The 25373-nt window shown below is 40.1% G+C and overlaps 1 protein-coding gene across 6 annotated transcripts in view; it reads right to left on the bottom strand.

Annotated features, from left to right (window-relative positions):
• DCLK1 (doublecortin like kinase 1) overlaps nucleotides 1-25373 on the bottom strand; it is a 310392-nt gene that overhangs the window by 279128 nt on the left and 5891 nt on the right. For 5 of the 6 annotated variants that reach the window (XM_067562996.1, XM_067562994.1, XM_067562995.1 and 2 more), the window contains exon 3: nucleotides 15317-15663. The exons of the other annotated variant lie outside the window; for it this stretch is intronic. In XM_067562996.1, the coding sequence (XP_067419097.1) occupies nucleotides 15317-15663 (347 nt within the window). The remainder of the gene's footprint in view (nucleotides 1-15316; nucleotides 15664-25373) is intronic. 6 annotated transcript variants of the gene reach the window in all.

A 25373-nucleotide genomic window follows, 5' to 3' on the forward strand; every position in this document is an offset into this window, starting at 1 on the left:
AACCTGGGTTTAAGTAGCGTACAGAGTTGTGTGTGGTCTTTCTTCACAAGGGAGACTGTCATCCAAGAATAGCGAAAGGAGGAATATGATTTTGTATTTTTGTTTTGTTTTTAAAGTGGGATTTAGTGTCTACTATAGGTTAAAGGGAAATTATAAGATCCTCATGTAAGATTTTGGGGTGAGTTGTGGGAGGGAAGGGAGGGCAGGGAAGGCTCACAAAGAGAAAATGAGCTCCAGGTAAAAAGTAACGGTACCTGTGAAAGAGCAAAATCTAACCAAAATGAGTTGCAACAAAACAGTAGAGATGTGAACGAGATTGCATAGCAAGTAGCTGGGGGATTAAGCAGTGATAAAATGTTCTAGGGATTTACTCCATTGTCTCTGAAATTCTAAACCTGACTTCTTAAATAATTTGGAAATTGACTAGGAACCAAGAAAGGCAACAGAAAATAGAAGAATTATGGCAAATGCCTGCAACTAATGATGCGACGTACTTTTAAGTCTTTGATCCATGCCTCATAGCGGCTGCTGCAGTTTTCAATTAAAATGAATGCAAAATGATACATGACCTAGTCACAGCGTAAGGCAGGTGAAGATATTTTTAGGCATAAGAACTATTGTCCTGGACATGCAAAATGACAGATGAATTGCAAAGGATGTGGTTTAATTAGGCTGCAATTTTATCACCTAACACATCTGAGAATGGCCCGGCAATAATTCATATGGTGCAAGTCATCATTCCTTCCTTAATGATTTACATGTAGCGGAGGACTGCCATTAGCCTCCCACCCAGTTGCTGGGATACCATCACCCTCCCTGCATCCGAGGATTAAGAGACTGAGGAAAGGGGGCTATCTTCCCGCTGTAGCAGACATTGTGAGCCCCAGCCTCATTCCTCAGTTTCCTTAGAGGATGCCTTCTCCCAAGTCCACTCCTAGTTTACCAGGAAACCATCCCTCCTATGGAATTAGTACCTGCACTGGACACCTGCCACCTCCTAAATTGTGACATCTTGCACCTTACCTTCTCATCTACCTTAACAGATTCCTGAGCTACTGTAGGAAAGGCAAACAAAACCCACGCTGCCCTCGCCAATCTCGCAGTGAGTAAAACATTCCTTCCCAGTCCGAGTCTGTACCCCTAGCATAGAATCATAGGACTGGAACGGACTTTGAGACGTCATCTAGTCCAGTCCCCTTATGCACTTATGGCAGGACTATGTATTATCTAGACCATCCCTGACAGGTGTGTCTAACCTGCTCTTAAAAATCTCCAATGATGGAGATCTCACAACTTCCCTTTTGGCAATTTATGCCAGTGCTTAACTACCCTGAAAGTTACGAAGTTTTTCCTAATGTCCAATCTAAACTGTCCTTGCTGCAATTTAAGCCCATTGCTTCTTGTCTTATCCTCAAGATTAAAGACAACAATTTTTCTCCCTCCTCCTTGTATCAACCTTTTATGTACTTGAAAACTGTTATATCCCCTCTGTCTTCTCTTCTCCAGACTAAAGAAACTCAGTTTTTTTCAATCTTCCCTTATAGATCATGTTTTCTAGATGTTTAATAAATATTGTTGCTCTTCTCTGGACTCTCTCCAATTTTTCCACATCTTCCTTGAAATGTGGTGCTCAGAACTGGACACAATACTCTAGTTGAGACCTATTCACCCCTTTTACAAGACTATGTTAGATTTTGTACAAAGCATACTGTATAGGGTATCATTTGAAAACTCATGATTTGCTGATCATTATTGTCCTGCTAAAATGTGTGTGGTAACATTGTATGTAAAGATAGAAGATTCAACTGTATGATATTACTGGGACATGTTCCAACATGTTCTGGAAGGCAGTCACAAACAAATTCACCAGAGACAAAGGCTAGCCAATGCCTCAGCCAGATGCCAAAGAGATTAAATGGACCATCACCAGATTAAGTGGCCACTCTTTGGCAGGAGAGAGGGTGTGGGCAAAAGATCTACATTTTGACAAAGAAGCAGCTTAAGGTTCCCGGCCACACAGACTTTGTCTCCTTAACATCAGCTAGAGAGGATTCTTGTGCAAGAGAAAGGGCTATAAGAAGAGACGGCAGATTCCCCAAATCATCTCTCTCTTGCACTCTACTCATAGCATCATCAACATCTGAAGAACAAAGGAAGCCGCACTGGACTGGGGCAGAAAGCCTGACTGAAGGAAGTTCAGCTAGTAAGACTGTTGGAACATGTGGTAAGAGGCCTTCACTTTTGTTTTCATTTAGCTTGTTAAGTTCGGTGTTAGTTGTATTTTACCTTTTATTTCCTTGTAATCAACTCTGCCTTATATGCCTCATGACTTGTGATTACTTAAAATCTATCTATCTATCTTTCTGTTGTTAATAAAGGCGTTTTGTTGTTTTATCCAAACACTGGTTTGGATTCAAGTGTTTGGGAAACTCCATTTGAGATAACAAGATTTGTGCATATCATTTCTATTAATAAATGACAGAATTTACATGAGTGTGTATTGTACAGGAAAGTGCTGGGCCATACAAGACACATTTCTGGGGGAAGTCTGGGACTGGGAGGTTACTGATGTTGCCCTGTAATATAATTCATGAGTAGCTAGCGATATCACTCTTGCAGTGTAACTGGGAGTAATTTACATGCTGGAGGCTATGTTTGGGCAGACCAGGAGTGGTTGCATTCACAGCAAATAAATATGGAGTATCTCATGGCACCCCAGGGTGGAGAATTGAGGGGACACAGCTGTCCATCAGTCCAGATATCAGATTGTACCCTGGGGAATATCACAACAGTTTCGAGAGAGACAACTAGTGCAAAATGACCACAGCACACCAAAAAAAACCCTAGTTTTCCTCTAATCCTGGGATGGGAGAGTGGGAGCTGCTAAACTGGCCATGAGAGAAGATTTAGGCGAAGAGGCAAGGTTTCTACATCTCTCCCAGGTGCACGTGGGCTAATGGCTTACTACAGCCCCACTGGCCTTCCCCACCCCCCGCAACCATTCCCCTCCAACTCAAAAGAGGGGACCCTTAAAGGAGCGCTACTGTTTTTCTGGCTAGCCCAGACAAAGCCCCTCACCTTGAGGTTGAGAGGGTTACATTCTATTTGAAGAGTCGGCCAGATGTGTTTCAACTGATAAATGCGTCCTTCTTTTTAAAATCAAAGATGTGCTACTCTGACTATTCCATAAGATGCCCCCAATCTTCTTCTCTGGTCAGCAGCTTTAAGAAAATCATTCTTTAACTAAGTCAACAGATAATTAAAAAAAGTTCAGACAGATTTGACTCTCCATTCACTTAGTGAGTGAACATATCTTACACAGTTTTAAGCTCTAAAGGCTCAGAGGAGTTTTGCATAGTAGAAGCTTCAGAGATCAGGCATCTAATAGAAAAACCAAATCCTCATGAACCACCAAGTCAGGAGGGCCAAGAAGCCTTACGTTTTTGGTTTTATTGTTTTTTAAAATTATTATTTAAATAGGCATTTTATTTTTCATGAAGGCCAACTCTGCTTTCAATGCCTTATCCCCTTTCACCAGTTGTTAGCAGTACACCATGGCCTACCCTCACACTTTCCAAAGTTAAACATATCTCTGGCAATTTCACTGCTTTCCATTTGCATTTTTATCTATTCATAAAGTACTGTAGTCTGCTGTGCAGACTGAGTCCTTAAAGACTTCTTCATTCACCTATCTGTAACTTCAAGAGCTCCCACTGGGGAAGCCTGATTAACTTCCTCAGCAGTTAGTTGTCATCCAGAGGGAACATTTCCTTATAGCAGAGGTGTTGGCCCTCATAAACAGGATAATAAAATTAGCAGAAAGTACTAATTGCAAAAACTGGAGTGGAATTGTTTCTATTTAGAAGTGCATATGAGAAACCTAGTACCTATCCCATTGACAGTTGTGTCAAGAAAGTACTACTAAAAAGATGCATTAGTTTAAAAATAAGTCTGAAGCCCTGTTTTAGAGCGTTACTGTCTACGTGCAGTAAGATGGCAGCATTTTAGCCCACAAGTAATTGTATTAATTAATCACTAAATCTGATTGGGTTTGCACAGGGGCAAAATGTCAACTGGCATTCAGAACAGCAGGGGGTAAGAACAGAGTCAAGAGAGATTAAGTCGAGCAACATTTGCTACAGGATTAAATACAGTAGTTTAAAGCTTAAAGAAGAAAAAATTACAGAGCGGACATAAGTCTAGGAGTTCACTGAATAGAACTGATGTGATGATATACAGGAAACAGGCAAGGACGACAATACCAGAATGGTCTCTGTGACTTCAAGGTCCAATCCTGCCCCCACTAAAGTCCACAGGAGCAGGATCCAGCCCTTAGAGAGTGATGACACTGGATGCACAGAGTAAGGTAACAGATGTGTACTTCTGAAACAGACATGCATTGCAGATTTCATTTAGAAATAATCACTCCTGGAGAGGCAAAGTAGAGTGTTTAGGATTCCAGGATATATAAAACTACCACTACTCCAAACTCCAGGGTTTAGAACTGTGCTAACTAAACCAAAATGCAAGTTCGACTGTATTTACCAAAATGCGTTTTAGTGCATTTGAAACATCATGGATTTGTCGGCACTGCAGGCTTCCTGTTTATTCACAGCAAAAAATATAACAAGCAGACAATACAAGTTTCTCCAGGTCATCCAGCCAATGTGCTTAAACTCCATAGACTCAATGGGTCCCATTTTCAAGAGTGCTGAGACTGTTCAGAGGTGAGCTCTTCTGAAAAATCTGGTCCCACATCTAAATTTCACCCCCCCACACACACACACAAATTAAAAAAAAAAAAAAAAAAAAAAAAAAATCCACACACACATTGAGTCAAGCCTTTGTCCTTGACAAATCTGAGTCACTTTACTTTATTCTCCTGCAGCTAAAAAAGATGGTGCAGTGCCAAAATATTTCACATGCAGACATCAATACATTGTCTACTATCCCAGACAGTCGCTCAAGGCTACCAATTATCAGGACTATTAAAGACCCAGAAAACAGCTTTATCATGAGGTTATAAAAGGGAGCCCTCCGTTTTCTGAGGCACCACCAAAATGGTCTTCAAGTCTGATGACACAGAAATATGGTATGAAACAGTACATACTCTCTTATTTATTCCTGTCACTGGAAATACCCTTTGGCTGCTCAATCCTGCAATCACACATGCACAAACTTTACTATCAAGAAATCAATGGGGTTACAGACAGTAATAAAGTTAAGTGTGTGCAGCACCAAAGCAGTCGCCAAACGGTGTTGAAAAATAATCCATTTGACTAAGCAATGATGTATACAACCTAACAGTTTTGAATTACTGCTCTCCCAGGCAAATCACTTTTTATAAAACAACAACGGCAACAACAACAAAAAACTATTCACCAGCTAGTTACTGGGTGACATGATAACATGAACCTGTGAACCTAGAACAAATGCACCAACACAGGGCACGTACTGCAACACATTCAGAGCAGAAAGACTATTTCAGACAAGAGCTGGGCCTAGTAGAGTGATTTTTAAAGAAATGTAAGGGACAGAAATTAATAGCTGAGGACATATTCTACTTACATTAATCCAAAGTGGTAACTAGTTTAAGCTTGATTTTGTTGTTTTTACGGTGAAATACGTTACCAACTCTGAGTCTAGATATCTCAACACAGCCAGATTTTTAGATCAGACTTTCCAAAGCCTAACCAAACATCTTACATGAGAACACACAAAAGTCAGTCTTTAAAGGATAAAAAATTAAAATGTTTAGCACACTAAAAATTAAGTGACTTTTAAACTACACTATAAGTGCAGTCAGTGCTAAAAGAGCTTTTGCCTACTAAAAATAACAATTCAATGTTTGTAATTTTCTCTCATAAAGGATGCATAACAAAGGGTCCAAAGGCTTTCCACATTGGAAAGTGCTGTTATCAAAATAATAAAAACTAATAGTTGCAGATTAAGAGGATAAAGATTTCTAGCTGATTAGTTCTTTTTTGTCACCATTAATGATCTAATTTTAGGTCCATGAAGAGGAGGGAACACACACAAGACAAGAAGTGAAGACTACAAATTAACAAAAGATCCACTGCTGTTTAGAGAGACGTATTGTTCTATATCTGAACATCTACAGCAGAAGTGGGCTTTTGTTATTTGCACACATGGAAAGATACTAAGTAGCACCTAGAGTTTCAAAAACTTTCAGTGAACAAATTAGATGGGAAGTTTCCTGGCAGCCTTTAAGAAAACAGCATTTTACACACACACACACACACACACACACACACACACACACACACACACACACTCACTCCCTCCAGGTATTCACTGCACTCTGCTAATGATATTTTTTAGGGGTGAGGATCAAAAACTACTTCCATTTTAAAACATCACTGAAGATCCAAGTTTGATGAAGAATAAGTGTTCTTTGTGCTTCCTAGAATCAGAGGTCACTCTGTAGTATACTTGCCAATTTTTCAATGGTTGGATCAGTAACTTTGTTTCGGTTTTTGGCACAATAGCATAGTCACACAATGTCATGCAAAGAATTATCAATATCATTTGGGGGGAGGGCAGGGGGAAAAAAACCTAGATTTTAGGGTTGAGTGGTTGCTTTGTTGTTGTTGTTGTTAATTGATTGTTGTTGTTATTTTTACTAACCACGGGTCTGCAAATCAGGAAGCAACTACATAATAAATAAAAGTCTCCCGCAACACTCCATGTCTCCTTTGTTGTGTGCCTTTTTTTCTTTAATTGAAAAGTCCTGACATGAAAGAAAAGGCATTTATTCTAACACCTCTCAAAAACCCTTAAAGTTCCAGGCAGTCATCTTGTTTCTGGGAAGAACCATCTGTCACACTTATGGGATATAAAGCACTATAGTCTCTTGGAGTTAGAAATAGCTCAAGTTTTTGTGGTTTGTGTTAAAAAAAACAGTGAAACACTGCATAAAGACTCCCTGTTGAATAGCTGGATGCAGTACAGTATGGTACAGTAGCATCCAGTGCAAGAGAATACACCTTTACATGTTTCATGATAAGTTCATCTGCAAACCCTCAGTGTGGTTCAGACAATAGTTTCTCTTCTGCACAGCGTGAAAGCCAATATACAGGTCAGAATTCTCTCTTCTTAATTTTCAAAATAATTCTACAGTTCATAAGAGATGCCAATTAGCAGCCCTGGAAACTCCTATTGTGAGGAATTGTGAGAGAGTTTTTAAGAGCCAGAGCAACACAATTATCAGCCTTAGTTTAATAAGTATCAAAATTAGGCAAATGCACACACATTCACTGTTTTCAATTAGGAATGGGCTTTTGTCTACTCCTTTAAAGGAGACACCCCTATTTGGTTAACCATTAAAATGGTTAGTCAATGTCATAAATGTAACATCAATGCAGCCTCCTGAAGCCAGAAGGAGAAGTCAGCTCATTCATCATGTTTCTGCTTTCACACTAGGACGCTCACAACTGCCAAAGAATCTTCTGGATTATAAAGCTTTCCTAGTATGAGGGGATCATGGTGTATATTTACAAGGGAAGTCTCATTTTCCTTGTGTTATTACTAAATTCGTCAAGCCCTTCACAGACTATCCACATCCTACCTACTATCCAAACATCTCTTGTACTTTATCGAGATGTCAACTCCCACCTCCAACCACCCAACGCTGCCTTTGGCCTTCATCACCAGTTCATTACGATTTTCAGAAAAGCACCTTTGGGCTTTCTCCCATGCAGCCCTTCATGCTTGGGAGGAGCTCCTCATAAAGATCCACAAAACTACCTCATTATCCTTCTTCAAATGCCTTACGACTGTTTGCTGTGATGCCTGCAAAAAAAGTGAAACCTGTTAGACCACTGATATCCTGAGATAACTGCCTAATCTGTGGACCAATGGATGTCTCGTTTCATTGGGCTCCACCATATTTCTTTATTGACCTGTTTTCTCTGGTCTTATTGGCCAAGTGAAACAAGGGCTTATATACAATTCGATGGCATTTCTCTATCTCTAATCCAATAACTTTTGAACATTGTACTTCATCAATTCTAAAATTTCAAGAAATGTTCTAAGAATCAATGGGCAAAACTCTACATAGATTTTAGTGAAAAATCTAAGAACTGGAAGGGGGAAATGAGGATCACACCAGAGTCTGATATCTGATTAGCAGACCCAGCCGTTTCAGCCCTGTAATTGTCTATAGATCAAAGACCGATTGATGGCCTCTGTCAGCACCTTCCAGCATTACAATACCCACTTTTTAGCTCCACCCATTCTCTAAATAGAGTTAAAAAACGGTGACATCCTGAATGAATTCTCTCCCAGACAGAAGAATTAAAGGTGGGGGAAGGAGCATCTGCCACAGAGGAAGAAGGGAGATTCAGGAGCTCCCTACATTCTCCCTAAAAGTTAGGCACACAGAGAGCTTCTGAGCGGAATCAAAAGAATGCAAGGAGTGCCAGCTGTATACAATGATCTCAGCGTACGGTAGCAATGAAGTGTGCAATCCTCTAGTACTTACTTCCATACATTATGAACTCTTTGAGGCAGGGACAGTCTTTACAGCACAGAGCACAAGGAGGTCCTGGAACATGGCTGGGGCTTCTAGGTCCTACCACACTAAATACATCTTCTGAACAGCTATAGCACAGGCAATAACAGTGCAATCTTCCCCATACGTTGCCCTGCCACAATGCCTCAATCCTAACCAGGAGCAGCCAGCTCATTCTATATCTGATTCCTTAATTGAGAATGACAAGATTAAACTATATATAAAACCTGAAATAGTTCCCTAGCTAAGTAACATCATTTCTGGCTCTGGTCCACCAGAAGAGCTGTAATTGTCTGCAGTGTGGCAGAGATGTTAGAGTTACTGTACTCGAGAGATCACACAAGACACACTGGTACTTTTTGCCAATATCTTTCAGGCAAGAACTCATTTTAAATCACACACATACACACCACCCCTTAAGTGGAGTAGGAAAACAATTACGAAAATAAATCCATGAACATGTCATAGTTGATCAACTGTTTTTTATATATCCAAAAATGCCACGAGGTGAACCAACATTTCAGAGCAAAAAAAAGGAGTCACTGAGGACTGTGAAAAGAACAGCATATAAAAATAAAAATCTAATATTCAGCTTTTCATTGGTTATATGCATCATATTTCAGCAATTATGCATCCATCCATCCCAGTGTTCTAAGATTATTCCATAGAGTAAAGCAATTTAAAATATTCAGCAAAATCCTCTGTAGAGAACTACAATTCCAATTAAGATTTATAATTTTGCAAGTGAAAGGCATCCCATATATTAGATTGGAAAGGCCATTGTCATAGATCCAGCTGACTACCTCCTCTTGATCCCAGGCACCCTCCTTATCTTAGGGCCTACGGGAATACTCTAGGACTGCCAGTCTTCTGTCACCCCTCCCTGAGATCTGTGAATACTTGGTTTGTTTCAGTGCATGGCTTCTTCCCCAGCTCTCTGCCTCTGACCGTGGCCAATCCATCCTCCCTTCCCCCTCTCACACACAAAACTTCCTGTGTGGCTGTCCATGTCTTTTCCCTGGTGAGTCCTTTCATAACCTCCTGCTTGGTCACTTCCGTCTTTATCTTGCTTGGGAAATTTCCACTTTCTCCATTTCCCCCACTCCCTTGAGACAAAAGGAGGAAGTATCTTCTCCTATCTTATCCAGATTGGTCTACCAAGAAACCCAGTATCTCAAAAGTGTTTCAACCTGCATAGACGATTGTTGAGTTTTAACAACCTACTATTGTCTCTAGTTTGAGACATATGTGATTAAAGACTTGTTTGCAATGGTGGATACCCAGAGGCCTTCCATGACATAGCAATTTGATAACTACACTTCATAATGTCAACCAAAATTCACTAGTGTTACCATGAGTTCCCCAAATCATCACAGACCTAACCGGGCCTTTCATTAGAGTGACATGATTTACAATTTGTATTATTGATTTGTTCCACTCTTTGCTGCTATAGTTTGACAAGGTTGTGACAGATATTTCAATCCCACGCAATAACTTTGGGGTCAATATTGTATTAAGTGTGAGTACTGCTGTGGGCCAGGGATTGTAGGCAACTGCAGGAGGGAGAGTTATTACAATTCCTTCAGGAACCAAAAACTGAGTGTGTGTGTTTGGAGGGGAAGGGAAGTGATTAAGGTGAATCACTTATGTTGAAAACACTTCCAGAGAGATGCAACACGTGGAGGAGGCTTGCATATACTAGCTCAAACGGTTTTTTCAGAAACCGGTATAGAAAGAAAGGGCTTTTGATATAAAAAGGCTGGTTTGTAAACTGACTCACAGGATGTTCTTCCTGGATCCAACAATCAGACAGGACCTTCTGTCCAAGAGGGACCCAAACCTTTGCAGAAGGCCTGGAAAAACTGTGCCCTACTTACTAGGAGCCCATGAGACTGCTGGGCGATTCCTGGTATGTGTATTGTGTGTTTAAATCCACTTATTGTTTTAAACATGTTTTCACCTCAACAATAAATGTACTTGCTCAGAAAGAGATGCATAACTACTGGCAATACACTGTTCAGAGCCCTCAAAGAGAAAGCAAAGCATAAGCACTGGCCCTAAGTCAGACTGGCTTGTCGGGACTATCACAGTGTAAAGCAATGAGCTGTGAAGCCTTAAGAACCCCCATTCAGAAGAAAGGAGGACAGGTGATGGCGGGAGACCTGAGACCTACTTAGGAACTCCTGCAATGGATGGACTATGGGGAGGGTGGGAGGCGGCAAGAGTATAAATGTAGTTACCCAGAAACTCTGACACAGGTATCCAGTGAACTTAACCTACCCCCTTCCTTCAAAAGGATTTATAAGATTTCCAGAGTTTTCATTTTGTTCTCTGGAGTTAGGATTTTCTTGTGAAGTCTGACAATAGTTTTAGGCCTACCTTGACGACTATTGTAGATGTTTTTGAGAGGGGGGAAAAAGTAGAAGGAATATGGAGGAAGAAAGTCCCCCACCCCCGAGAAAGAAATTAGTTTCTTATATAAGGAAAAAAAAAGTTTTGAAAATGTAAATTGGATACATCTATTTTTTTTCAGGACAACTCTATCCCAAACATCAGGTGTTTTTCACCAGATGGACAGAAGTGTAAAGACAGATATATGTTCTGAAAGAGACAGTGTGTTCAAATAGTTATAGTGAGTGTAGTTGGCAACTGCAAAGTAAAATTTAAGATCACCTACACAGGGAAACTTCAATAGTATTAAAAAGATTAATTTTGGGGATGGGAAAAGAGGAGTTTTTCAAAAGTACCTAAGGACTTGAACATGAATCTCCCTTAGGTGCTTTAGAAAAATCTCTTCCACCCACTATGCCCAATAATGATTACAGGATGAGACACAGCTCCACTCAGGAGGGAGAAGAGATATTCTCACAGACCTGGTAGAAACCAGCATCACTGTAGTATACTATCAGTCTCAGTGAGACAGTCTAAGGGTGTGTCTTACACTAGAGAACCACTGATAGCTGAACTGTTTTGGCACTGTTTGGCTGTGTGCTCCACACTTGTGCTTTTCTACACTACTGCACTTCGTGTAGCTACCCAACACTTCGTGTAGCTACCCAACACTTCTTGATACACCAGCTTCTGAGAGACATGGGGAAATCGAACTCCCATAATCCTATTATTCAGACTCTTCAATCAGAAGTAGTAACATGCTTCAATGAACTAAGCACTAGATATACCATACTTATCACCATGTTAAATACCTTAATAGGACTGATAACTGGAAACACCCGAGTTCCAATCTCAGCGCTCCCATTGATCCACTTAGGCAAGTTAAGTCACTTTATTACCCTGTGCCTCAGCTTCTCCATCTTTAGAAACAGGAATGCCGAACACAGGAGGAGTGCTGCAAGGGAGGACCAATTAGTGTTCTGAACAGATCTACGACAATGTGTTATACACCAAGAATTATAGTTTTCAGAATAGACGGGGGTGGAGGGGGAGAGGAAAAAGGAAATGTAGAAGAGAGTTTCCTGTGGTACAAAAAAGTTATGCAACTAATTTCTTTGGCATAAATGGTTTCCAGCCTTCCAGCTTTGCGACTTTTCTGAGCCCAGGAATAAGCTCCTCAAAATTTGGCCTCTCTCAAGTTTTAAAGGCTCCCACTTAAATATTGCATCTCTGGAGACATTACAGAATAGTTCTATGTCCTCACTATTAAGCAAGATGGGCCAGGCCAGTCAGCTGGAGGTGAGCAAAAGAAGGTGGAGAAAAGTACCTTCTTCATCAGTGTCTAGTGTCATTACATGTCTGCCATGAAGAAAAAAAGAGTGCCTGCATCCACCACCAGAGTATATCTGACTTGTTAGAGACCATGGTGGATGGGCAATTCATATGTGGTCCTTTCATAATCTGGTGGGTTTTTAGAAAAGACAGACAAGAACATACTGTGCAGAAAGAATTTCTTTGGTGCTAAATTTCAGAAGAATAATCCCAAAAGAGCCTTACTTTCTTATCCTTATACAAAATTACTTTTTTTTGGCTCAAGGCGATTTAAGATGTTGCTGTTTTTTTAAATTCATGATGAAAGATCTAATCACAGATTTATTAGATTTAGCTGCATAGTACAGGGATAGTGTAGGGTTTTCTAGATCCTTCCCGACCCCCAACAAAAACCACTGAACAAGTCTTCAACTGTATGCACTACTGGAAAAATTTTGGCTTTACCATGGATTTCCTCCCAGTAATCATTCACAGTGTGAGTTTAGCAATAAAGAAATCCATTATCATGCTCCTAATGTTACATGGGAGAACAGGATTTTGGCAGAGTAAATGGAGCAGCAATTGCCTAGCAGAGGGGGGGGGAGAGAGAAATCAATAACTTCCCCTTACACAGAGGTGACCAGCAGGTTGTTCCTGCTGAGTGCAAAATCATTGATCTCCTTTTCTATTAGCTAAGTTGCTTTATCTACTCTGCAGATTACCTAGTATAGACAGTGAGGCATGATTTTTTCCCCTTACTACTAGGGTTAGGCAGCAGACCATACCACTTCAACAGGACATAATAGGAAGAGACGAAGGGAATGTTTGTCAGGGCACCTATCTCACGGGAGCTCTAGTAGCCACAAGGTAGAATCTCCAAGGAACACTATTCATCTGAACTCCGCTCAGATTTCACAGCTTGACAAGGAATCCAGCTGACCTGTGATATCACCACAGTTAGAAACATCCAAATCTTATATATGGCAGCTAGGCCAGTCCTATTCCTTCTTCTGCAATCAAAGGTCTGAAACAAAGTATTCTAAGAAACAAGAGGAAAGACAGTTTGTTTGATTCAGGTTCTGTGTGGTTGATTGGTTTTGGTTTGTTGTTTATTTTTCTGAGGGTTGTGGACTGGAGAAGAGAGTGTGGATATGAGGGGGTCACAGCACCTTCCTTGAGGCAAGTTTAAAATCAGATGAAAATTTTAAGTGAATTTATTACCAAGAAAAGACATGCTAGATTGCTAGATTGATACCTCTACAGACTGAATTCCTCCACAGACTACAAAACTCAGCATTTACACACTCCTTTATAAAATGTTCAGAGTGCTATACAAACATTATCTGACCATCACAACATCCCTGTGAGATGGGCAAGTACCCTATTTTTACAAATACAAGGCATCAAGAGGTTAAGAGAGACAGTCAAGGTCATAAGGCAAGTCGGTGGCAGAGCCAGAGCTCAGGAGTTCCCAACTCCCAGCCTCTTGCTCAACTTAGGCATGTTAGGTTGACCCAGTTACATCACTTAGGGGTGTGAAAAATCCACACATGTACTTCAATTCTGAGGGACCGCAGGGCAGGTTGAACTCCATGTACAGTCAGTCTTTGCCTTCTCTGCCAAGACTGCCTGCGAATCAGTTGTAAGAGGGATATTTCAGATGTGCACCATTAACAACTAGGAACTGGACTTCGATCACCAACAAGAGCCACATGTAGTTTACTGAGCATTAACCTGCAGAGGGGAATAGTTTTTAGTCACTATTAATTTGGCCCCTATTTGAACCAGTATTTGAGGGAAAATGTCATTTCCCATTTTCATTCCCTGAAGTCACCCAGTCTCTTACAGCTTCTCAGTTGACATCCAGTTTTTCCACTCTGCACTGTGCCACAGAGTTACGAATTTAAGGAAAAAAGATGCTAAATCATTCTACATGAAATGTTTCTACTGGAGGAAGGGAGGGAGGCGAAGACAGAAATTTTTTTTTTAAATGCAATGAGTTTTTATGCTTCGTTTTATCCCCCATTTTGTATTTGTACTATTTCCTCAGTGTAAACGTTTACACTTGTAAAATACCAAATCTTCCCTTGTTTACATGCAGCCATCCTTGCTCTAATCTATTCAGGTCACACTGTATTTTGTCTCTATCTGCCTGCGAGTTTATTACCTCTTCAGTATTTTTTTAATCATCCATATATTTGAAGATTGAATTTACATCAAAAGAAAAAAAAAAACCCACAAAGCAGTAGGGCACATTACACAGAAGGGATTGGTCATTTATATTTACTTGGTCAAAAAAATCCTCTAGAACTTTAACAGTGTCTTGGTCGGGCTACATTTAGCAGAAAGAGACATTGCTTGAATATAAATGGTTACAGAATGGTGAAGTAGAAGCTAATTGGACCACCTAGAGGAGATGCGTTGACAAGTTTGGACACCACAGGTCAACAGACGACCCCACTTCTCTTTCTGTCCAAGGAAAAATTCCCACTCACCTATTTTTTGAATTTGTAACCTCTTTCTACAATAGGATAGTTTATACTGAAATTATGCCTCAAAAATAAAAGGTATATTTTATTTGCAAATGTATTACTGTCCAATACAATGTAACGTGTCCTCATAGTGCCAGTAATTCTAACAAAGAACAATGATTCATAATACTGTTACAGAAAAGAAAAAAAAGATAGGTTAAAGAAATGAGTTCAGAATACTTTAGTATCATGTCCTTCATTCTGGGTTTCTGACACATACATTTTCAAAGCCAGCATTGCAAATTTGATTTGTGGCAGACAGAGCTAAAAACATACATAAATAACCAGACCTTTCCACTGAGGCAAACCGTTCATGAAAAGATCTTTTATTAAAATTATGCTTTTGTATTTATCAGTGCATCCAACCCTCTCTAACTTATAAATGTACACTAATTTTCTTCAGAACAGCAGTGAATGTTCCTCACGGAGTAGACATTGTAACACATTTAACTAATTAACTTGTCAATTACTAAAAGTGATGACAGGACTCACTGCCCTCATTTTTTTTTTTTTTTTGTGCGCTGCAGATAATTAGGATGAACTCTCTTACCTGTTTTCCATCCAGTGTGTACAGGCGTTTAACCACTCCCGAATCCAGCTTGATGGCATCAGTTATATCAGTAAGAACTTGTTCAAATGAGTGTGCTGTCTTCTTATTAAGCAGAATCCGGACTGCTTTACGTGGTTTCACACCACTCCTAATGATGGTGACCAGTTTAGGCCTAATGAAATCTTTGTTCTCTCTTGCATCTGAAGGACTTCCTTTGGCAGTGGCAAGAGACTGCACCGTACGGGAAGCGGAGGTTGTCTTAACATTCACTGACCAATTTGGGTTTACATTCTTCGTGTACTCCAGTTTTTTGAAGGGCTCTATTGAACCACACACATAGCTCTCCCCTAAAGGGAAAAAAGAAAAAAAGAAAAGAAGTGCCAGACCAATAAGTCAGACTAGTATAAAAGACTTCTTACAACTACTATCCTTGCATGTTCTAGTCTTGATTTGCCTTGTATCAATCATGTGTTTTTTCTCCTCTCCATCCTCTCTGCTAGGAAGTTGCAGACCATATTATAGTCTTTGAAAGATGCACCTTGCCATAACATTAGATGAAGAAACGACATTTACACACTGGATGAAAGCAGCAGTTTTCTTATTTGCAACTTCTTCAGGCAGTGTTTTTTAAACTATACTTTGAATACCCCATTGCTGTTTAATGTAGCTATGCAACAATCGGAGTTCTCCAGCCCCCAACAGATTCAATAGGGTGGTCATTTATTTATTCATTTATTTATTTCATTTATTCAGCAGGCCTTTCAGAGGCTCACACTGCTATACAAAAAAAACCAGAGGTCCCATATTCTTTTGGAGTCCCAGTACACAAGGTACTAGGAAAATAATTTAGAAATAATGATATTTTCCATAAAATAAGGTTTATCAGCACTTGAAATTAAAATGGTGTTAATTTCATAGTGAATAATCAAAGGCTCATGATTTTTTTAAACCAAATTAAAACCTTAATTTAACAAATATGGAAAGAGTGAATTCAAATGAGACATCTCACAATGTTAAACACTTGTGGCCCAGAAGTAAAAAACCTTAACCACAGCGTTAAAAAAACTGATTAAGGTCAACAGAAACATTTCCATTAAAAATATCATTACTATAGTTTTGTGTTTAGAATTAAACATTTCCCCTGAAGCACAAACACTGTGCCAGCACAGCAGCCGGAAAATGGCAGTGGCTGGTCTACTCAATGCTGAAACTGAATTAAGCGCAAGAAGTAAAACCAAGAGACTTCACTGTGAAACAGAATTTGGATGTCTTAATTCTTTCAGTTTCAGTATTTTAATGTGTTATTAACATAAGGAAACCTATGTGTTAGTACTTTAGCCCAAGATGCTTTGTGCTGTACAAGGGGGGGGAGGAGGGGGGGGAATAAATAAATAAATAAAAACCCACTCCATGCCCCCATAGCAGGAGACAAAAACCTGCAGTTGCTCTCCTAGTAGAACTCAGGAAAATCTGTTTTTGTGTTATTATGAACCAAAAGTCAGTGCACAACAGAGAAGAAATGAGCTTTCAGAAATCAGTCCGATAAGGAAAAGGTAATGGATCAAGGCTGGGATGTCATCCCATTCACATGGCACAGCATGTAAAAAGGCATGGCTATGAGGAGCTATGGAAGCGTCAAGACTAATATCACTGGAGGAGCAGAGCAGCTGAGGACAGGAGGATTGGATAAGCACCTGAGACCTATGCCAGGGTGGCTCTGTGTGTTGCCCAGAAGATAACAATGAAGATAAGCACTTGAATTGATGAACAAGGAGAAGCCCTGTGGAGGGACTCAAAGAAGGAGGCAAAAGCATCAGCACTACAAATTAAGAAGGTAATTTTAAAGGCCATTAGGAAGGAAGGTGGGTACACTGAGTGGGTCAGGAAGGCGAGCAAGGAGGAGATTACAGTGATCAAACTACCATTTCTTTTAAAGAAGTCTGGAGTGTCCCTTTAAAGTGGACCAGAAAATGCCAGGAGGGCAGGGGAAGGGAAACATTTAACCACATTTTATTCATGGTGTAGATTCAAGTTTGCAATAATATTTTAAAGGTCATTGTAAAGCCTAGGTGTTAAGAAAGGACTGACCAAAACACGAAAACCCCACTTCTGCTATTTTTACGGGAGACAGTGTTAAGCTCTTCCTTTAATACAAATGCACATAGCTAGTAGCCTCAGAACAAACAGGCTTAGCGATTAAATCTTTGTAATGATCTAAGAGTGATCAAACAAGATACATTCTCTTTTATCCGCGTCCCTGCCCAATATTTTTAGCACTAACGGGTCCATTGTTGCGAGGTCAAACACCACATAAGTGCTCCCTCTTTCTGTAAAATACCTCATCCATAGATTTCAAGAATTTTAAAGTACAGCTACTAATATAATCAAAATTTCTTTTAGAGAGCGTTTGTACAGACATGTTTTATGCAGTAAATCGATATGCTCTGTAGACTGGATTTACTTTTGATATAAAGGAACTGGTTTCAGGGTATTTTAGGCCCTTATATTAACAAAGCCACTTATTTCTGGGCATTCACAATCAATAGCAAATCGTGTGTTTATTAAAACAGTTTGCAGGCTTTTCTGAAAGTTACAAGTTTACAATAACGTGGTGGTGTTGCAACACTCTGCACCTGACTGAGCAGTCACTGAATTAGAAGACTATTGTCTAGAAAAAAAGTGAATGGTATTTTAGAATGCTGCCACGTATGAAAAGGGGCAGCCACCTCCATTTTGCATTTTAGTTTACAGCTAAATATCAAGCTGGTTACTTAATACTTATGTATGTAAAAGACATACCCTTGCTATACTGAGCATGCTGGATTTTACCCTCTTTTCCCCAAGAAGTTTTGAGTAGTCTATTCTGCATGATCTTTTGCTACAGCCACACATACTTAAAAGATAACTGGGTCCCTACTGAACGCACCTCGACATGCTCATTCATCTGTTGCTAAACAAAGTATTGACTCTTGGTTATAAGATTAGTAGCTATTTTTAATCTATCTATCTATCTATCTATCTATCTATATAAAAACTGGAGTGAGAAAGTGGTCACTGAATTTGCTGGCTTGTATGCCAGACTTCCCCCAGCAATTTTAGCTACCAGTTTTACTGCAGCATTGCACTAAACAGTGAAACCATTTCTACAATGATGTATTCCTAGAATTCGTCTGGCTCCAAATGCTTATGTAGATTTATATAACTTGCTCAACCTAAACTGGACCATTATTGTAATGGCTTTTTGCTTGTTTTAAAGAGGATGAACACTAGATACATATGTTATTTTTAAGTAGTCTTAAAGTTATGATGCAATAGGGCAAGCATCCAATATAGAATTATGAATATGTTATCGTTTATCATAGGACAACTTCAGGGAAGTAAGTTTGCAGCCATGGGAGTCATACATATATGTTCCCAAAGGGCCAGACCAAAAGGCCATTGAATTTCATATTTGAGAAATGTTGTGTCCTGTCCTAAATCAACTACACCCTGATTTTATGGTGATGCATATATACAAGTTTTAACACTTAGGCCCCAATTGAGGAAAGCATCCTTCTGCAGGGAAGCATGTATGCACGTTTACCTTTCCTAAATCAGGACCCTACGCGACAGAAGTCAAAATTCAAAGTAATCCTCCAACCTTAATTGCCATTGTGATAAGACAAGCCAGTCACAATAAAAGAGTGAAGAGTCAGAACTGGAAGAGACTTCAAGAGGTCATCTAGTTCAGTCCCTTGCACTATATGGCAGGACCAAGCATTGGCAGGGATGGTCTAGATAAGTGTCTGTCCAACCTGCTCTTAAAAATCTCCAATGACAGAGAGTCCACAACCTCCCTAGGCAATTTATTCCAGAGCTTAGCTATCCTGACAGTTAGGAAGTTTTTCCTAACATCCAATCTAAACCGCCCTCTTGCCCTGTCCTCAGAAGTGAATGAGAACAATTTTTCTCCCTCCTCCTTATGACAACTTTTATGTACTTGAAAACTTATGTCCCCCACCCTCAGTCTTCTCTTCTCCAAACAAAAACCCAATTTTTTCCCCAATCTTCCTTCACAGCTCATGTTTTCTAGACCTTTAATCATTACTGTTGCTCTTCTATGGACTTTCTCCAATTTGTCCACGTATTTCTTGAAATGCAGTGCCCAGAACTGGACACAATACTCCAGTTATGGCCTTACCAGCATGGAGTAGTGCAGGAGAATTACTTCTCATGTCTTGCTTACAACACTATCGCTAATATAGCCCAGAATGATGTTTGCTTTTTTTTTTTTTATTGCAAGTGAGAGTTTTTTGACTCATTTAGCTTGTGATCTATGACCCCCCCCCCCCCACCATGTCTCCAATTTGTCCAGATCATTTTGAATTTTAACCCTATCCTCGAAAGCATTTGCAACCCCTCCCAGCTTGGTATCGTCCGCAAACTTGTAAGTGTATTCTCTATGCCATTATCTAAATCATTGCTGAAGATATTGAACAGAACCTGATCCAGGACTGATCCCTGCAGGACCACACTTGATATGCCCTTCCAGCTTGACTGTGAATCTGCTCCCAGAGAGTAGTTATGCACCCACCTTATAGTAGCTCCATCTATGTTGTATTTCACCTTGATTTTGAATCATGTTCTAAAAATATCTTTTTCCCTTAAAATGGTAGATTACAGGTAAAGAAGTAGAAGAACAAAAACCTTTCCATGACTAACATGGAGCATGGAGTCCATGCTCATCAGGGGTAGGATCCATAATCCAATGAGGAGATTCAGTATTCTTCTTCTACTTTACACCAGTAACCACAGAACAAAAAGGAGTTATTTTCCTTAAGGTTTGCTCAGAATTGCTATAAGACGTGTAGACACAGCCGTAGACATTTAGCCATAGTTTAAATAAGAGCCTCAGTCTAAAGAAAGAGTAAGCCCCTGAATTGGGGCTTGGATGAAGATGTGCTGCCTGCGATTCAGTCCAAACAAGACTGAAGCTACTTGGGGGAAAAGGAAGGAGGAGATGGAGGTGTAGGGAAGCAATCAGACTCTTCAGCTTGGACTTTGTCAGTCAAAGTTCATAATCAGGGGGAGGGTCTTGCTGGATTTTCAGCTGCTTCACAATGGCAGCAGTGGCCAGGATAGCCTTTAATAGCCATAAAGTTGCAGTCACTCTTCTCCCTTTTATGGGGGATGAGGACAGCTGTAATTTAATATGGGCTGGTAAGAGCCAACAGCAAAGGATTACCCAACCCACAGAACAATAGGGAAGCAAAGAGGAGAATGTGTGTCAAAGAGGTGTATCAGAGGGTTATGAATCTGAAGTACCAAGATGTGTTCAAGGTTATGCTTAAAGACACTATCTAGCCTTAACCATAAGACATAGTAAAGGGGCAGGGGAGGAAATGATGGCCATCTACAAGCGTTTGTAGGGTTTAAACACAAATGAGGGTGAAACTGAAAATGGTACAAAATTAAGACAGACAGAACTAAAGGAACAAGAAAACATGCTGAATAAACAGGAAAGACATGAGACTGTGGAAAAGTCTATCAAGGAAAGTGGCTGCACCATGAAATGATTATTCATCTATCGCTAATCAAGTCTCAACTCTAGATTAATTTACAGTATCAACAGCCACTAAAACAAAGAATGGGAACTTCCTAATAAAACTTTTCAAGCAGTGGGAAGAGAGCTCACTGACTTCCATCCCTCCCCCAAAGAACAGGAGTAGATGTGTTTAAAAAAAAGTGGGCAGGTGTTTTACATGCAATTTGTTTATTGGCTTAATAATACAAAACCAACTCACACTTGTTACAAATTCTGCGAGTGCTCAGCATTTAAACTAATGTGCTGTTGTTATAAAATTTCAAGTGAAACAAGTACAATAAAATCTTAATGTTCAAAGCCATAGAAGACAGAAATCTTTAAGACGACAGAAACGTAGGCCTAGTCTAAGCTTAAAGAAAAATTACCCATTGGACTGGTCTACACTTGCAATTAAAAAATGTGCAGCTGAACCCAGAGGTGATGCCCATTTGCTAGCACATGTAGTTTTTCCAGTGCAGAACAGGATGATGTGCTGTGCTTGTTTTCTTGAACACTGCTCTCAACAAAGGTGTGTGTAAGAGATGGCCACCAAGAGACGAACTGTCTGCTAGTAGGAGGCAGCATTAATTCTTTACGTCAACATTCTAAGGAAAGGAGCAAAGTTGTATTTTAGTTGCCTTTTTTAGTACATTAATATTCTCATGACAAGTGTGTCCGTTATCCTGCTCATCCAGTTTTTAAATGGGTAGCCTTAAGGACTAAAAGTAGAGCAGGGTCCTCTTCCTAGCCTGAGACACTGCAGATGGTCTTAAAGGGCAGCTTCCTGACCCTCGTGGTTGGACAAGACCATAATAGGGCAAATTAGCTGGTGGTTAAGTTCTGTGAGTGGGAAAGGGTGATGGTTGCCTGTCATGAAATTGCATGTTCAGTATCTGAGTTATCTGAGGAAGAGGCGGTACACCTCTCTGACTGGGAAATCGATAGGATTATGGCTGCTACTAGGGAAGGAATTGTCAGCAATCTGTAAAGCCAGCAGGGATTTTGAGACAGAGATGGGAGTGGCAGCCAACCCAATGGCTAGCGCCTCCTGGCAGCAGGTGCCCAGTGCAAGTAATTGATCATTAGGGGCTGTGGTTCCATAATAAAACCAGAATTGGAAGTGGATTGGGAGAGGGCATCTCCCAAAGAATATGTGGAATGAGGTTAGTCTCCTAAAGTGTGGTACAGAGAGGAAACAACTGCCTCTTCCCCCATCACCTTACCACTTGTGGGGCAGGGGGATGTGATAGGATCCCAGGATAATTGGGGAGAGGAGGAAGGTAGCTCTCCACCAGGTGGAAAGGATTACAAAGAAAGGATGACAAAAAGACAGTTTAAATGTAGAGAATGCTCAGAACCCTGATTCTACAAAAACATTTATAAGTGCTTAACAATACTCGTGTGTCGTCCCACTGAAGTCCATAGAACTATCTACCGGTGCTCAGAATGCAGCTGCAAAGATCATTTTCCTAGCCCATCACTTTGACCTTCTCAGCCCTGTTTGAATCCCTGCAGGTCATCCCCCCTTCTCTATCTCATCAAACATAAACTACACTTTCAACGACCCCCCCAGCTCAATTCTCACTCACGAATGAAGTATCAGCTTCTGCTTCCAATCGGCCCATGATACTAGCCTCTATCACCCACTTACTACATTTTCCAACAAGCACCTTTATGCTTTCTCCCACACTGCTTCCCTGCGTGGGGGAAGCTCTGCAGAACCAGCCACAAAGTTACCTCATTACTCTCTTTCAACCTCCTGAAACACTCCTTTCATGTGATGCCTAGAAAAAAAGTTTTACAACAGTTAGGCCACTGGTACACTGATACGTCTGCAGGTCATGCTCACCAATACGGTCTCATTGTACTCCTCTGTCTGCATCCATCTGTTGAACCTTGTTTTATACTTCGATTGTAAGCTCTCTGAGCCAGGGACTGTCTTTTTGTTCTGTGTTGTACAGTGCCTAGCACAATGGGATCCTGGTCAATGACTAGGACTCCTAGGCACTATGGGAATACAAATAAAGTAAGCACAATCATGGTCATAGAGGTCATGGTTTATTTCTTTTTGGTAACTGGACTATTACCACAAGAGCTAAAGTTGAGGAATATATAGCCCATTTTAAAGTGTTTGTGCTTAATCCAATCTATTATTGTTCCTAGTTAAGATGTCCAGTAACAGTTCTTAAGACTAGGAACTGCTAGTCCACCTTAGTCTTGGAGTTTAATAAAGATACTTTTATTAATCTCTGGGATTTAATTTCTCTTGCTATTCCATATAATCATTTGCCAAACAGAGTTGCATACGGAATAGATAACTTAGTCTTGCTACACCTTGATGATCAGGTAGTCTTTGTAATATCTATTTACCTGCTTCCATGTTGTATCAGAGGAATGAAAAAAAAAATTCACCTTTTGGTGCCCAAATCCATGTATAGTAAGTCAAAGTTCAGAAAATGTTTACACCATATTGGATAGCGAATAGTAACTCTGAAAGCCATTCCAGTCCTTCATTGGGCTGAGGTGAAAAGACAAGAGAAGGTAGCAAATTCTGAGGTCATATTAAAAAAAAAAATCTGTGCACCTTTCCTTAACAAAACCAAATGCATCTGCCATAATATAGATCTTATTGCCAAAGGAATCTGAGTTGAGTTTTTCAACGTAGTCCAGGAATTTTAAATTTAGGAAAGATGCATCAAAGACTCCTGAATTGTTTTATTTCAAAACACTCTCACCTCACTGATCCTTTCTGGAACTGGGCATCCTGCATACCAACAAGGAACAGTGCTGATGCAAAGCAGCTAATTTGCATCCTATTTGTTCCTTCAGGGCTACCTCCCACACAGATCCGCTATAGTCACATCCTTGCAGCCAAAAGCATCTCCCTCCAGAGTCTGTCAACACCTCTCATGAGTCATCCGAGGAAGACAGACACACAGTCCTCCCCTGCCCTACTCCTACAGGAGTGCAGCATTCTCCACAGTGAAAAGGGAATGATCAAAAAAGAAAGAACCCTGAATTTCACAATGAACTGTCATTAGTTACAAGGTTTGTACCTAAGAAAATCTGGTCACCAATGTAACATCATCAAAAAGAAAGGAAGCTATCTGAGTGAGAAATATTTCATAGTCAGTACATAATAGTGAGGGAGCATTAGTCTAATCATAAATACACCGAGCAACACTTCACATTTCAACAGCCTGAACAGGAATGTAATTGGGGAGGTAGCAAAACCAAGTGATTTTCCAACTCTTTAAACAAAATGCACAGCTGCAAGCTAATTATTGTGGTTATAAACTAGCAAAGTCTGTTAAATTGGGAGGGGGGGGGGAGAAAGAGATTTACATGAAAAATTTATTCCATTAACAGCCATTGTGTGAATCTGTATTCTTCATTGTACTGATTACAGATTATCTGTCAAGGTATTCCATCTTGCAGTTTTAATAAAAGTACATACAGTACCAGATCTCCAGAATAGACCAACTCTTTTTGGGTGGGGCAGGGATGTAATTTTCAACTAGGCATAAGGATTTACTCCTTTCAATCCCACCAGTGGGAGCAGCACATGGAAATAGGAATATACACTTTAGAGTTGGGCATTACACCAAACACTGGGTGGAAGGGAAAGCACAGAAAGGGAAGATATTCAGTGTTTGCCTGCCCCAAATTAAAAAAAAAAAAAAAAAAAAAACTTAAGAAATTGGATGTTTTCAATTTAAGCAATGGTATTCCAATAATCAATAACATCTACATTATTTCACAGGGTGGCAATAACTGATAAATTACCAGAGAAGTGCATCAGCTGGTCAGGTTAATATTTGCAAGATAATTTCATTTTACTACACCCTCTGCATTATGTTCTTTTTCCTTGCTAGCTGGCTTTTGCACAGGTTTTAGCTGCCAACCAGTCAGCATTAATATGAGGGACATTTGCTTCTTAGTGACTGCACCAGTAGATAGCATGAAGAGCTCAATTAATTATTTAAAGAAAAGACAGAAGCATGGTCCTGGAATGGACAGTAATGGATACGTTTCTCAGCACCCTCCTGGTAGTTATATTCTCTCCCACCTCAATGTAAATACTGCACATCTAGTATTGCTCCAATCCTACTTTGGAATCTGAAACACTCATTTCAACATCCATTCCTCATCCCCCATTGCACCAAAATTATAGGCTTGAACCTGCAAACCTTTAGTAAGGCCATGTCTATACGTACAGTGCTGCAGATTTATCGATGCACTGCAGCAGTGTGGCTGTATCTGGTGAAGATGCTCTCCCATCAACAACAAAAAAAAAAAAAAGCACATCTCCGCAAGTGGCACAAGTTATGTCAGTAGGAGAAACTCTCCCATCGACATAGCGCTGTGCACATGAGCGCTTATGTCAGTGTAACTTATGGCACTCAGTGGGGTGGAATATTCACACCCCTGAGCAACAAGTTTTGCCAACATGGCATACAGCCTATGTTCCACTGATCAACTTTTCTATTCAAG

Source organism: Emydura macquarii, unplaced genomic scaffold (assembly GCF_026122565.2).
Source record: "Emydura macquarii macquarii isolate MOO-44397 ecotype Brisbane River unplaced genomic scaffold, CSIRO-AGI_Emac_v2 contig_2473, whole genome shotgun sequence".
NCBI lineage: Eukaryota > Metazoa > Chordata > Testudines > Chelidae > Emydura > Emydura macquarii.